This window comes from Corella eumyota, chromosome 4 (assembly GCF_963082875.1).
Source record: "Corella eumyota chromosome 4, kaCorEumy4.1, whole genome shotgun sequence".
Lineage (NCBI taxonomy): Eukaryota > Metazoa > Chordata > Ascidiacea > Phlebobranchia > Corellidae > Corella > Corella eumyota.
In genome coordinates this window covers 1943158-1957042 of record NC_137493.1, presented here as the reverse complement: position 1 = coordinate 1957042, position 13885 = coordinate 1943158, and the positions used below count along the sequence as shown (strand labels likewise).

At 34.9% G+C, this 13885-nt stretch overlaps 1 protein-coding gene across 1 annotated transcript; it reads left to right on the top strand.

The window, feature by feature from the left end:
• Nucleotides 1-447: 447 nt before the first annotated feature.
• LOC145750011 (uncharacterized) lies at nucleotides 448-13447 on the top strand. Its single transcript, XM_082565917.1, has 3 exons — nucleotides 448-551; nucleotides 799-1225; nucleotides 7837-13447. Exons 2-3 carry the CDS (start codon nucleotides 880-882, stop codon nucleotides 10476-10478), a joined length of 2988 nt encoding a protein of 995 aa, XP_082422043.1. The 5' UTR covers nucleotides 448-551; nucleotides 799-879; the 3' UTR covers nucleotides 10479-13447.
• The last annotated feature ends 438 nt before the right edge of the window (nucleotides 13448-13885 follow it).

Sequence of the window (13885 nt, the reverse complement as noted above, 5' to 3'; positions counted from 1 at the left end):
CGCGCGATTAAATAGAAGAGAATAGAACGCGACACTTCTGGGTGCTGATTGGTCGCTTAATCTCCGTCAAAAAAACGCGAGAACATGAAAGCATCCGCTTTGATATAATTGAAAGAAATAACTGGGCTTGAAAGAACGGAATGTTGTGCTCTGGCGGGGATTCGAGCCTTTCTCTTTGGTTCTCTCAAACGAGATCGTAGTAAAAAAATATCGAGGCAGAGAGAACGCCACAACCTTGGGATGTTTTCTTATTGTCCTCGATGTTGTTTGCCAGTTGTTTTTAAAGGGGATAGGCAATGGCAGAGTGTCGGTTAGGCTTTGTATTAAACTATAGCGTATAAAGGCAGCTAAATACAAGAAACAGGAATTTGGGTCAGATATTTAAACCTTGGTAAAATAAACAATTTTTGTTTATATTATATTTGGTTTATTTTACGAAGTAAACAACAAGTGTGACTTGCACAATATTGCCAATACTTTAAATAGTTCAGAAAGATTTCCTCGAGGAACGACTGTTTGTGTAGTAACCAGTGGGCTGATAAGACTGTCAAGTAAGTTGTTAGTTTAGCTACAAATTGAACCAAACATAAGATATTTGACAGATAAATATATTAACTAAAGGAAAATTGGAAGAAATAATATAGCTTTCTTAATTTAAAAGAATTAAATGAATAATGTATAGCTTGTTTTTTAACAAAAAAAGCAAGAAAAAACTTTTACTATTGACTACTATAAACAGATAAAAAATTGTAAATATTTATAACCTTAATAATTAGAAATCTAAATTTTGTTTTTTAGACAAATAAAAAGTCTTAATGGTTTAAAGTAACCTGAAAACAATAATTTTGTACAATTTTCAAGAATTTAAACATCAAATAAATGGCCCCAGAGCCTGATTACTCATCAATGTCAAGCGATATCATCATTAAAGGCCATCTTAGGAAGGCAAATCTTAGGAAGGCATGGAACAAAAGATTTTTTGTTCTCCGTGAAAGCTCTCCAGCAAGATTGGAATATTATGACAGCGAAAGGAAATGGAAATCCAACAACAAACCCAAGAAAATGATCGACCTTGAGAAACCTTGGAATATTGACATTAAGAAAGATTCAAAAAGGCAGTTTTTAATTGTGATTTTCACTGAAGATGAATATTTTTCAATGGCAGCTGATAATGCCGAAACACAAATCAAATGGCTAACTGCATTAAGAAAAGTAGCACAACCAGGTATGTTTATTTCATTATACTCTAATTAAAATTGTGTAAATCCATTTAATTTGTAGAATTTTTGGCAAAAATTTGTTGAAATGATTAATATTAGAAAATTGTTTCAATTGGGTGTTATATTGAGGTAGTTCGAGCTAATTTTTGGCAATTAAACTTGATAAATTGAAACTAGGAAGTTTTATTTTGTCATTGGCCTCAGATATGCATATTAAAATCCGTTTAATTGTGTTTAAAATTCCTATTAAAACAAAGTTTGTTTTGTTTAAGTACAAACGTTTTTGCACAATAACAATATTAATGGTAAAACTAATTCGCTAATAAAGGGTTACAGTGCTATTAAATGTGACACAAAGCGACAATTTTACGATGTTTTCAGCTTGTTTTTAAAGCTGATCTGATCTGGTATCACGAGTCGTTTTACACAATAGAATACGGGCGACTTCTAAATCAATAAATCCCGAAAAAATGACCTAAATGCGACAAAAAACACGGCGCAAGGGGAAATTTGGAGCTAACAGCCGGCTTGTAATGTTACAGCTCTGATTAATTGACCTAATACGCAACGCACGCCCTAAATTGGAATTGGAATGCTCCACAAGTGGGAATGTGACGTCACTGACGCTCGTTAGTTACGTCGGTGTTTTTAACGTTTAAAAGTTTATTACGTGGATGTCTATGACCTTTCGAATATTAATAACCTTGTTTTTTTCGGTAACAGTAAGAAAGGTTTACGATTCGTGACCTGTTAACTATTTCGGCAGTAAAGGCCGTTTTAAACGACTTGTTTTGATCGCTTTTATTTACAATTCGCGGCTTCATATTGTACTTAGTTCTAATTAAAAAAGTACGTGGGCGTTTGGCTAAAAAGGGCGTCTACTGTTGTTCGTGATTTCGTATTTATTTAAGCGTAGAAAATTCAAATACTTTAACGTTTCTAGCCCCTTTTTTTCGGCGCCTATTACACTCAGTTGTTTGCCTAAATATGAATAAGCCAAAAATTAGACATCGTAAACGGGTAACCTTTATTTAGCCCCTTTGGATCTAAAATATTGTCTAAATATTGACAGAAATGACGATTTTTTCGCGGAGTTGACACGTAAGCGTACATTAAGTGTCTGTCTGGCTTTTTGTTTTGCTTGTAACATTATGTTTAATTAGCGATTAGATGTTTTAAAAATACTTAAAACATAAGCACAGGAACAACTGGAGTGTAATGTTGGTTTAACGCATGGAAACAACTCACTTAGACGGTTTGTTGTTTTAAATAAAAAGTAAACATACTACATAACTCACGAGGGAAAATTGGGTAGCGAATAATGGTCGCATTGTTTACGGGAAACTAGTATGTCATGTGAAAATACCCAAAAATACAAACATAATATAGTTGTGCTACATTTACGATTTGAATTTTTTAATAGATTGGTATTGGTTGTTTACGATTATCAATTACAATTAAATTAGTAAACACATTACCACATTTGTTGTGGTTTGTATTGGTTGATTTATATAACATCTGTTTTAAAATTTAAATAAACGAGAATAGTTTGTTGTTTAAAATGTTATTGATCGGTTTACAATCGAATTCTAAATAATCAAACTCTAACAAAACAACAACATTCTAAATACATTTATTTATTGAATTCACAACCTATGAGTTATATTTAAAGATATTGGGTGAAGTTTATGATTTAAAAGAATATGTTGTTTAGTTGTTTTGCCTTTTACTGATCTCAGTTCCCACGACTTTCCACATATCCCATAACCAGCGTTGCATAAAACCCAACAACGCTGTTTTGCCGTTTGCAGCCTGGTTACGCGATATCCCTGCGCAATATTATTTGCCCTATTTCTAAATAAAATTACAAGGCTCGATACGCTATTAATTATTAATCGACAGTTTGTTTTTTATGCATTTTGTTTGCGCGAATATTTAAGTAAATTATTACACAAGATTATATTGAGCCCTTCTTTAAACAGAAAGGTTTTTGTCAAAAAGCGGAGTTGGTAACAGTGTTTTTCGTTTAAAAAATGAAAGTTGTTTTTCGTCGTTCCCGATCTTCTGAATCAAAAATGTGGTTATCATATCCTTTGTCGTGCAAATATCAATGGGAAAGGTGTTCCATTGTTTAATATTGTTGAGTCACAGAAGACCACGTTCTAATAGAAGGTTTGTTATTGCCAGTGCGTGGTGCTTGATTTAACACGAAGCTAACACGTACAAACTAACACTACCGCATTCCATCTTGGCAACGCAATCCATCATCCAATCTATTTGCGCGCACTTTACTTCCGCGTGGATTTAATCGAAAGTTAAATGTAAAACCCGAGTTTCCAATACACCATTTTTCCGGTTAGTGTTTCAATGCTTTGTGTGTTGTTTAGTCAGTTCGGCAAGACTTTTGATATCTGTACAAATAGGTTGGAAGTGTAATTATGTTGTAGAGCGACCATACCGAGTTACACTAATGGCTTGCCAACAACTTAATTCTAAAGTACCTCGCCATACAGCATTGAACAGACTGACAACCCGGCAATTAAGGCAAATTCTAAACAACAAAAACCAAAGCCTTTTGTGTGTATGTTAGCAGTGTCCAGACGTCTGGCTGATAAAAATATCGGGTAACCTGCCCCCTATCTTAAACTAAAAACAACTAACCAGTGGTGGTAGGTTTAAAAGTCGGTTAGAATGATCTAATTTTCACGAAGAGCCCACTAGTTTATCAGTCTGGTCAATAGTTGGCAGTCAATCAATCCCGTGTACGGTTTCACTATCACGCCATTGTTACCCCATTGTTACCACGTTCCAGTATTTTTTCCATTGTCCTAGAGACAAGGACACGGTCGCGCGTTTCGACAAACCCGTTTATATTTCCTTCTGACATTTCGTGGCTTTTAGTTGAGCAAAATAGCTACAGTGTAACGGTAACTACTCGTTTCTTTGTTTATTTTTCCTAAATACATCTCGTATTGCTGCTATGTGCGTCACGCTTTTACCTTTGTTAACAAAAACGTTTGTTATTCTACATTATACGCTTCTATAGCAATGTTTAGACTCTACTATAATAAACCACACATTTTTTTATACAATTAAATGTACAAATTTATGTATTTTTTAATGTTTTTATTTTTTGATGTGATTTAATATCATACAGTTACGTGAGTTGTCCAATGTTGTTAAACATCAACACAGAATGTCTTTGAGCACCCCGGGCGAGTTGTGAATATAAAGCCATTGTTGTAGGTGTTACTGTTGTACGATATCGCTATTTGGCACCACTAATTTGATCCACATATTTGCACGATGACATCAACGTAAACACTGCGTCACTCGTCGATCTTAATATAAGCAACATTATTGACTCATATTTAATTCACCTTGGCAAACTAAAATCGCACGTAAATGGGAAAATTGGTTGTTATAAATCATAGGGTATTTTTCGGTTATTTTTATGGGTAATGAGTTGTGTTTTATATTTGTAATAACAGAGGTTAATAGAGTGTATTGTAGCTTTTTTGACACTTAAAAACATACGCGTTGTCCTCAAAATAATAGTGTTAACTTCCCAATTTAAACCATAACAACGAATTTCGTCAACGCGCGTCGTTCGCTCGCACATACAATTTTTTCGTATCCTGTTTTCAATGGTCTTTAAGAGAGAAAAATAGCCCGTGTTCGGAGAATGTTAGACCAAAAAAAAGCGACAAAACGAGAGAGTTTTGTTGTTTTCGGTTCAGTCTGCAACGTATTTATCTGTTTTAATACAAAATTTTACTTCGGTTGATACGCCTTTGCGTTGTCAAAAAAATGGTTTTTTGTAATTATTTTTATTTTTGGGCTATGTTTTATCTTCTTTGTGGCCGAAAATCGAATTTTCTTTGCTTATCCGAACCGAAATTTGTGGTCGTGATATCATACGTAATTTGTTTTCGATTATTTGTTGTAATTCTTATTTGATCCTCAGAATTATATTTTGATCAAAGGTTGGACCACATCGGCCCAATAACAACTTGCCTTCTTTTCGCCCCTCTCTTCTCGGCGTTGTTTGTTTCTTTCGTCTTCTTCTTGTTTCTCTCGTTTTCGAGTCGTCCAGACGAAAACATAAGGGTGTGGTGTGAGCGTAGTATTGTGTCGACCCTTACGTGACAAAGCATCGCGCGCTAAATAACAATCGCTCTTTCGCGGGGTCGTTAATCACGTGATCAGTTCTTATAAGACCTTAAAAAGTCGCGTGAACCTTTTTTTACAAAATCTAAAATTTTGGAAACTAAATTTCGGTTTTGTTTTTTTGATTAAAAATTCACGATGTTAAGTGGATTGTTATTAGCGATCGGGGTATTCCTTTGTGACGTAACAAAGCGATTATCCCCCACGGCGTTTCTATCAAACTTGTCATTATGACGTCATGGAGGATCTTTGATGTATCGACGCGATGACATTTACCTCGAGAGAGGGCGTTTACGTGGTCGTTGTTTACTTATTGTTTCCCTCACAATCGAAATACAAACGCTGAGTAATCCTCGCTTATAAAAACCTAGCGACCAAAATTTTCCGTTTGACCCATTTTGATCACGTGACCACCAGGGGTCACTGTGTCATATGGAAAAATCTTTCAAGGGGCCCTTAAGTGCTTATCGCTTGTTTAAATAAAATTGTAGGTACTGTTATGAATCAGCCTTGACAACGTTTAATAAATAGTCGACTCATTTTCTCGTGAAGTTTATTTTTTTTGTAGTACCAAGGACCTCACCACTCCGGTTTAAATCATGGCGATATTTTAGTTTATGTTTGAGGTATATAGATTGTTATCTTATCCTTGTTACACGTAAATATAAACGCTTAAACGTGCGACCCTTCAAAGCCATGTTGCTATTTAAATAAGGGAAAATTGTTGTACGTGTTTTTATTTGTGTTTTTTTAAGATAGCTGACATTTGGATTTACTTTAAATATTAATATGGTTTGTGAGTCATGGAGCAGAGGACTTTCTTTTTTGTGACCGCATTTTAAAATTAAATTTTCCATTTTTAATGTTTGAAAATTTTAAAAATAAATTTTTTTTTTGGTTCGAAAAATTTAATATTGGAATTAAATTTTAAAACGAAATTAAACTTTCATTTATTTAAAAATATTACTAATATACAACATGGAGGTTTAATTAATCACATTTTTAATAAAGTTAGGAAAATTTACCCCAATTAGTCGATAAAAGTTCACTTAGGTTTTCGGAAATTATTAATTATTTCCACTTTCGCTTAAATTTTGAAAAGGTTAACCGGGTTCAAACTTATAAAGTTTTATCCTCGCTGTTTAGTTAAAAAATTGTGGGTTTTCCATTAATCAGATGCCTGTATATTGTGTTTTGTTCTTATGGTTTTAACTGGAAATTTTAACGGTTCTGGAAATTTCTGTCGCTCGAACCAAACTATCCAGAAATAAAACACAATTACGTCCTTTCCGCAAAAACAAATGCGACTTTATGACGTCACTGTGGGATGTGAATTTGTTATTTGTAGACTAATAATAACAGATTCAAAATTTCTTTTTTATTTTTAAAATAAATTTTGTGATTTTTTTCATGTTAAATTAAGTAGTATGTTTTTTTAATTTAATTCTGTTATTCTGCAAAGCAAAATAGGTCACCAAACGTTTATATATTTCGTTTTCCACGTATTGTAAACTGAAACTAAGTTAATATTTCCTTAGAAATTTAAGATTAATTCGTTTTGGATAGTTTTAAACAATTACAAAATTAAAAACAAAATTCAAATTTTGTGGTAAAATTTTACAAAAAACTTTCACGATATTGTTAAATATAATCAGATTTTACATTTTTATCATTTACATATTATTTCTTTAAAACAATTTTAATCGTAAAATCGTTTAAAAATTCGGTTTTAACAGTTTACATTTTTATTATATTACTCATAAAGAACAAACTAAAGTTTGAAAACAACAAGATTTCCTTTTTGGCGCGCGGCTTACGTTGTTTTTAATTAACCTGTCTGTATAGTATTCAGTGTTAAGTCGTCCTTGGGACTGTACAATAAGCATCCGGTATGGGGAATGTAAACCATTGTGGTCACTAAAACCAGTGAAAAATTAGACAAAGCCTAGGAAGGAACTGAATAGCAAAAGCGCTAGAAATTTCGATTGGCCGTTGTGTACCTGTGAAAACAAAACCTGGCATCCCGTTACATAATAAACAAGTGAGCGCTTGTTTTTTGGACCGAGTGAACTCACAACAGTTGATTCCTTAGTTAAACACATCTGCAAAATACTCGATAAATCGATCGCAAAATAAATACAAAAAAATAACAAAAATATTTGCGTTTGTTTCACCTCGCAAACCCTTGCCAGAGGAAGTAAACAACATTTACGTGACACAAAAAATCAATAGTTAAAAAAAATATTTTTTTATTTTATTTGAACGGATTTTAATATGCAAATTTATGGTCCTAATAAGATTAAGGTTTTAATAACAAGAGCCCGTAATTTATAAGTGTACCCAGATGACTGTGCCCTTGTAAAATAATTATTAACTTTAAGTGTGTTTAACATTGTACATATGCGTACGTGACATCCTGTTAACTTTCTACATTTGTTTTTTACAGAACCTGGCTCCCTCCTGTTCAAACATATGTGGTATGTTACCTTAGATAACAAGGAGCTGGACCCGTCTGGTAGCAGCGTCGTTGTGAGCCTCCACGGACCACACCGGGTATGTTTAACACATGATACAATGGTCTTAGTCCCCTCTAACAGCATGGGTGGTGGGGATAGAAGCAAAGGTCGACCCATTGAGGTTCAAATTGTGACGATCCGTGTATGTGGTCACAAAGAGAACCTCTTCTTTATTGAACCCGGCCGATCATCAGGAATTGGGAGCGGGAAGTTGTGGATGGACGTTGGAGATGAAGCAATGGCGTTCCAAATGCATAACACCATTTATGAGGTGATGAGCGGGCTTAAAGACCAAGCAAATGGATACCGAAATAGGTCATACAGTTCTGGCTCCAACTCCGGTCGAATGCGATCAGTTAGATCTCATATAAACAACCCACCACCTAGTCAAATAGGAATGGGTAAAATGCCGGGTTTTCCCACCAACAGCAAACGCATACGATGTGATAGTTTACCAGCCCCTCATGCTGTGGGTCTTAACGACAACCGGTTAAGAACGGGCAGCGAAGGTGAAAACACGATGAAGAAACCTGCTCGCTTTCATAGCATGCGACAAAGTGGCTCAATCAGTCCTGGTATGAGAAACAGACTTTTAACTCATCATGGCAAACGCCATCCGAGTTATTACACACATTTACAATGTCACCATTGCCCCCACCCCTCCCACTACGGCAGTTGTAACAGTTCAAGCACTGCGTCCAGTTCGGAACATCTTAATATAACATCAAGTGGTGACTACACTTCTACTGTACCCACTACATCAACTCCTATAACAACAAATGGCGAGGTTTCTTCTGAGGAGAATATAAACGGCCATAGCCCCACTCAGACTTATATTCAAGTTACTACAGCACAACGTAACGGAAGCGCATCAAGACTTAACAAACTACTTAACGGTCAACGAAGTTCGACGCCCGATTTTTCAACAACATCAAACGGTTCGACTCCGCCTATTCAGGAGAACTCTTATACACCTTGCCCGTCTTGTGTAGCCCATCTACGCTACTGTACCGAGCCTTACAATTACCAATACCAACAATCACGTGTTCTACAGGGGGTTAAAACAGCCCCACCACCCCCTAACGTACCTCCCCCCAACCCAATTGTCACTTCAGCTGTAGACCACGAATACGCAAACTTTTCGGTTCATTCGCGAACTCAAAGTATGGACGATAGTCTAAGTTGTAGTACGGCTGCTTCGAGTCTATCCGCGTCCCCACTTCAACATTTTCCCCACTCTGAGTTCAATAATTCGGGATCCAAACTTCACAGTCAATCCCCGTCCCAGGTTTCGATACAAGACGACGAAAGTTACTCCTCCTGCACCACAATATCATCATCGGTGGAGGTCAATCAGTCCTACTCTTCATCCTTGGAGGATTATTCGGCAATGAACTTTGATAACTCCGGGAAATACCCGCATCATGCGATGACGTCACTCTCGGGGAAAACCCGGCCAGTTTCGTCCTTCATGGCAAAGCTAGCGTTGTCGCACGCACAATCCGAATATACACCAATGAACCATTCTATCCACCAATCACCAGAGTCAACTCAACCAGATGGATATGGTTACGTTCCAATGAGACCAGTTAATATTAAATCTCAGCCTCAAGACATTGAGAGACGCCGCTTCTCTGTGCCGGACAATATGCCGGTCAGAGGCAACTCCCACTATGGTTATTCACCCGAGAAGCCGATGATCGTTCCTTTAAGTGAGGACTGTCCATATAGTATAATGACCGCTTCGTCACCTCATTATAATTGTCACCTAAAACTTGATGCAGCACCTGGCAAGGGTAAAGATGTCCCCGATTCGATCTACCCAGGTATTTCTGGGTCTACATCGACCCCTGTTGCTTTTAACGGGGTGATACCCCGTCAGATGAGTCACCCAAGGAATGATGATTATTTGAGCATGCATTCTCTGGGTCATGATCTTCCGGATCATCAAGCTGATCATACAAATATGTCATCCTCTCCCGCAGAGACTCCTGCTTTTCTCCGGGAGACGGAAATTGCGGGTTACCTCCCGATGAGCCCCCTAAGTGTAAGTGGAGGCGTGATGAACGGCCAAGGTCGAAAGTCAGTGTTCTCTAATATTCTTACACTCACCGAACCTCAGAAACCCCTACAATACCCCCACCAACGTCAACCCTCACCCATCACAGCTGCGACACCAACTGGACGCTCTAAACGTTTAAACAAAAACAAAAGACCGAAATCTTTAGCGTTTCGACACACCATTACCGAGGCAACTAGACCGAGACGAACTCACTCACTCCGCGGGAACAAAAAGAAGCAAGTCCCGGTAACAGAACCCGAGAAACCCTTCTCTTGCCCCGTTGCTACCCCAGCTATGGTGCCAGAAATAACAACAACACAATCTAAGACACTGCCCCAAGATTACGTTAACATGGAAACCAAAAATGTTCAAGCGAAATCCCTGATGTTGGACAATTGTAGGCGGGAGTCTTTACCCTCGAGCCCGAGTCTACAAAGAAACATCCCAGCTACAGGTTATACAGATATGTCGTTTGCAAGCCGAGGTCAAATGCAAGCTTCAAACATTTAAAAACAATTTGGGAAAAAAAAGTTGCTGCTATTCGATGGCCCCGTTGTGTTTGGAGAATTTTTGCGGAGATTTTTTTCATGAAAAGCCGCAGAGCGCGGTTTGTATATCGTTAACTTATTGTTCTTATACTTAGAACTATTTTGTTTACTTTTTTGATGGTATTTTGGCACTGTATTTAAGTTAAATTTCGGATTTTTTTCTTAAAATGTTTATTTATTTATCTTAAAAACCAAAATCGCAATTCTTTTTCCTCTCGTGTCCTAGCTGTGTTAAGATCTATTTACTTGTCGGAGTAATATGTATTCCTCCGCGCACATTAATGCAGTATTATATTATCTTGTTAAAACGCGCGGATGAATACTATCGGGCTGGACCCAGTTATTATTGCGCGAGATTTGGCAAAAAACTTTCAATTTTTATATTTAAATATCTTACTAATAATTTGTTTTAAAACTTTTTTTTTAATTGTTTATAAATTAAACAATTTTTTGTGATTATAAAATGTTTCTAAAATTTAAGTTAAACAATATTCAAATTTTAAAAATATCGGCCATTTTGTAATTAAAAAAACGACAAAAACAGAATTTGAACTTTGGAATTTACATTTTAATTATTGGACATTGACCCATTCTAAATTTTGAAAACAAAATTTTGTTTTGAACGAACGCGAATATTATTAATGGGATTTGATTAATCAGTTAGTTTAAACGGAAGCGGATGACGGGGCAGAGTTTTTTGTGAATGGGAAATCGTTATAGAGAATTGTTTTTTTTACGCGCACAGCGTTAGCCAGAAATCGAGTTTGAAAAAGCGGTTTTGGGGAAGTGAATAACAAAATCAACACTTAGGCATTCACTTACTTTAATACGGTGATTAATAGGGGTAAATATGGTAAAAACGAACACGATTTCACGCTTGTAAAGTGTGTTGATTAAGCGTTTTATTGGTTGTTTTCGATACGGTATAGTAGAACATGAATTTACTAGCTAGCACCTGTGTTTAAAATGTTGTTGTTTTTTTCAACCTGTTTGGATACCACGCGTCCGTGAAAACCGCCTCCGTTTTAAAATCTCTGACTCATCTTAAGTTATATTCGTTAAAACCTTTCCGTCGTTTTCTGGGTTGGTTATTATAGGCGTGGTACAAAGAAGGGCGTTTCGACTAAAAAAGAAACTTAAAATTTGAAAAAATATTTGGTAAAAAAATTCAAACATTTCAAAAATCCCCCCCAAAAAATTTTTATTTTACGCTTAATGATTTCTACTCACAATTTTTCATAAAATATTTTTGAATTAAATTTCCAAGCGCGGAATTTACGTTCCAGCTTGCTTTAAAATACGAGAGACCTTTGTTTTTTCCTGTATAAAGCGATTCAACATTATTTGACAGTTAACCCAGTCATGTAAACCTCGTTTAATAACCGGTCTATGAGTTTAATTAAGTACAAACCACTATAATGTTTAAGTGTTTGTTATAGGAGAATTATTCTTTATATTAACCGGCTTTCATTTTTGGGCGTTCCTGAGTTTAAAGAGAAATTTCTAATTTTTTTCACCGCGTTTTTTTCTTTGTCATTTCACGTTTTTTTTTATCAAAAATTCTCACTAAGACCACATCGTCGCTGATTGGTTGTTTTTTTGCACGTGGTCGGTCAGACTGTAATCTGATTGGTTAACACACCTTTTACACTTTGTCACATTTATTTCACTTTCAAAGAAATTGGAAAAAATATCAAAATTTTATTCAATCACGTGTTTGTCACGCTTTTACCATTGTTTATTCTGCAGCTTAGTTTCGACTTTGACGTTGACGTCATACGCGGCTTTGTGACGTCACACGCTGCTTTGGAAATTATATTAAGGAACGTGCGGGCGTATTTGTTTGTTAAAATAAATATTTCGTTTTTAGTTCGTGACGTCATCATTTTAAAAAAAACTTATCACTTTTTGACACGAACCACTCTCTCGTCGCGATAACAATTGACGATTGTGACGTCATAGATGACTGTTTTAATCCGGGTCGAATTCCCACCGAAATTTCGAGTTTATTTTCACTCAGCTTCGTGCAATCTGGTTGAGTCATAAAGGGCGGTAAAGTGACTAAGAATGCCGTGTTTAAAATTCGCGATTTTATTTGAAATTAACTAAATCCTCTCGCCCATAAGTCATAACAACGTTTAGTTATTGTAAAACATTTTAAATAAATGAATTAAAAAACTTATGTTTCGTTGAAATTGCCCAACTTTTTCTCTTTAATTGGAGCGCCTATGTTTACCTGTTTACTAGAAATGTAATGACGTCAAATGTCATGCTCGCGCGTATTTTCAATGTCAATAACAAATCATTTTTTTATGGGTTTTAACGAGGTCATTTTGTCCAATAATTAACACCCAAAATGCTTTTTTAAAATTTAAAATTTTTGTTGCAAAATTTTTTTTAAATCGAAAAAACATTTTTTCTAAATTGAAAAAAAATTAAAAACTTAAAAATATTAAATTTATTTTTAAATCAAAACAGTTTGAATATTGTTATTTACTTCTGATTACCGTTGTTTTACCAACAGCACCTGCGTTATTTGCCCTCTATTCATTCTCAACATTCTTCGAATTCCTGAAACTCTTGTTTATTTATTAACTCGATATAAACTCACTTCGAGTGAACAAAAGTTCGTTCACCTTTCGCGCGCAAAATGACATCATTATTTCGTCATTACCCCCTTGTCCAATCACATTTAAGTTACTGTTATTTTTAATGTTGTTTATTTTATTGTTTCTGAAATAGGTATATTTATTATTATTATTGTTAATATATTTTGCTTGTTTGCTATTTTATGTTAGTTATTTTAATTATTTTATCTTTTTCTTATTATTTTTATTGTTGTTTTTTGTCGTTGTTGTTTTCTTTAGACTGTTTCTTCATTTTTTTGTTAAAAATTAAAGAGCGATTATTATTAATATACTGGTTGCTGAAAAAGATAATTTGTTGATTTTTATTTAAAATTTATCCAGAGTTAGTTCAGTTTAGAACACAAACAAATTATCTATTATATAAAACTTTTAGTGATTTAAACAAATGTATAAGCTTTAAAATTAAAAGAAACTTAAAATGTAAATTTAAAAATAAAGCTACAAAATAGTTAAATTTACTTCCAAACCAGTTTTTCCTTAAAACTCTTGCTTGATTGTAATCTTATAATGGTTAAACTTAAACTATAATTAATACCATTTGATAAAATCTATGTAGAAATACTTGTTTATCAGGATTTTTTCTTAAAATTCTTGAATATACAAACCATACAAATTTAAAAGATTCAAGGTTGATTTGATTCAAGGAAAAAGTTTTAAAATTTGGTTATGTAATTTAAAAACTCGTACAAGTAAAGCCTTACAGTAAATTTAATGCAAGGGT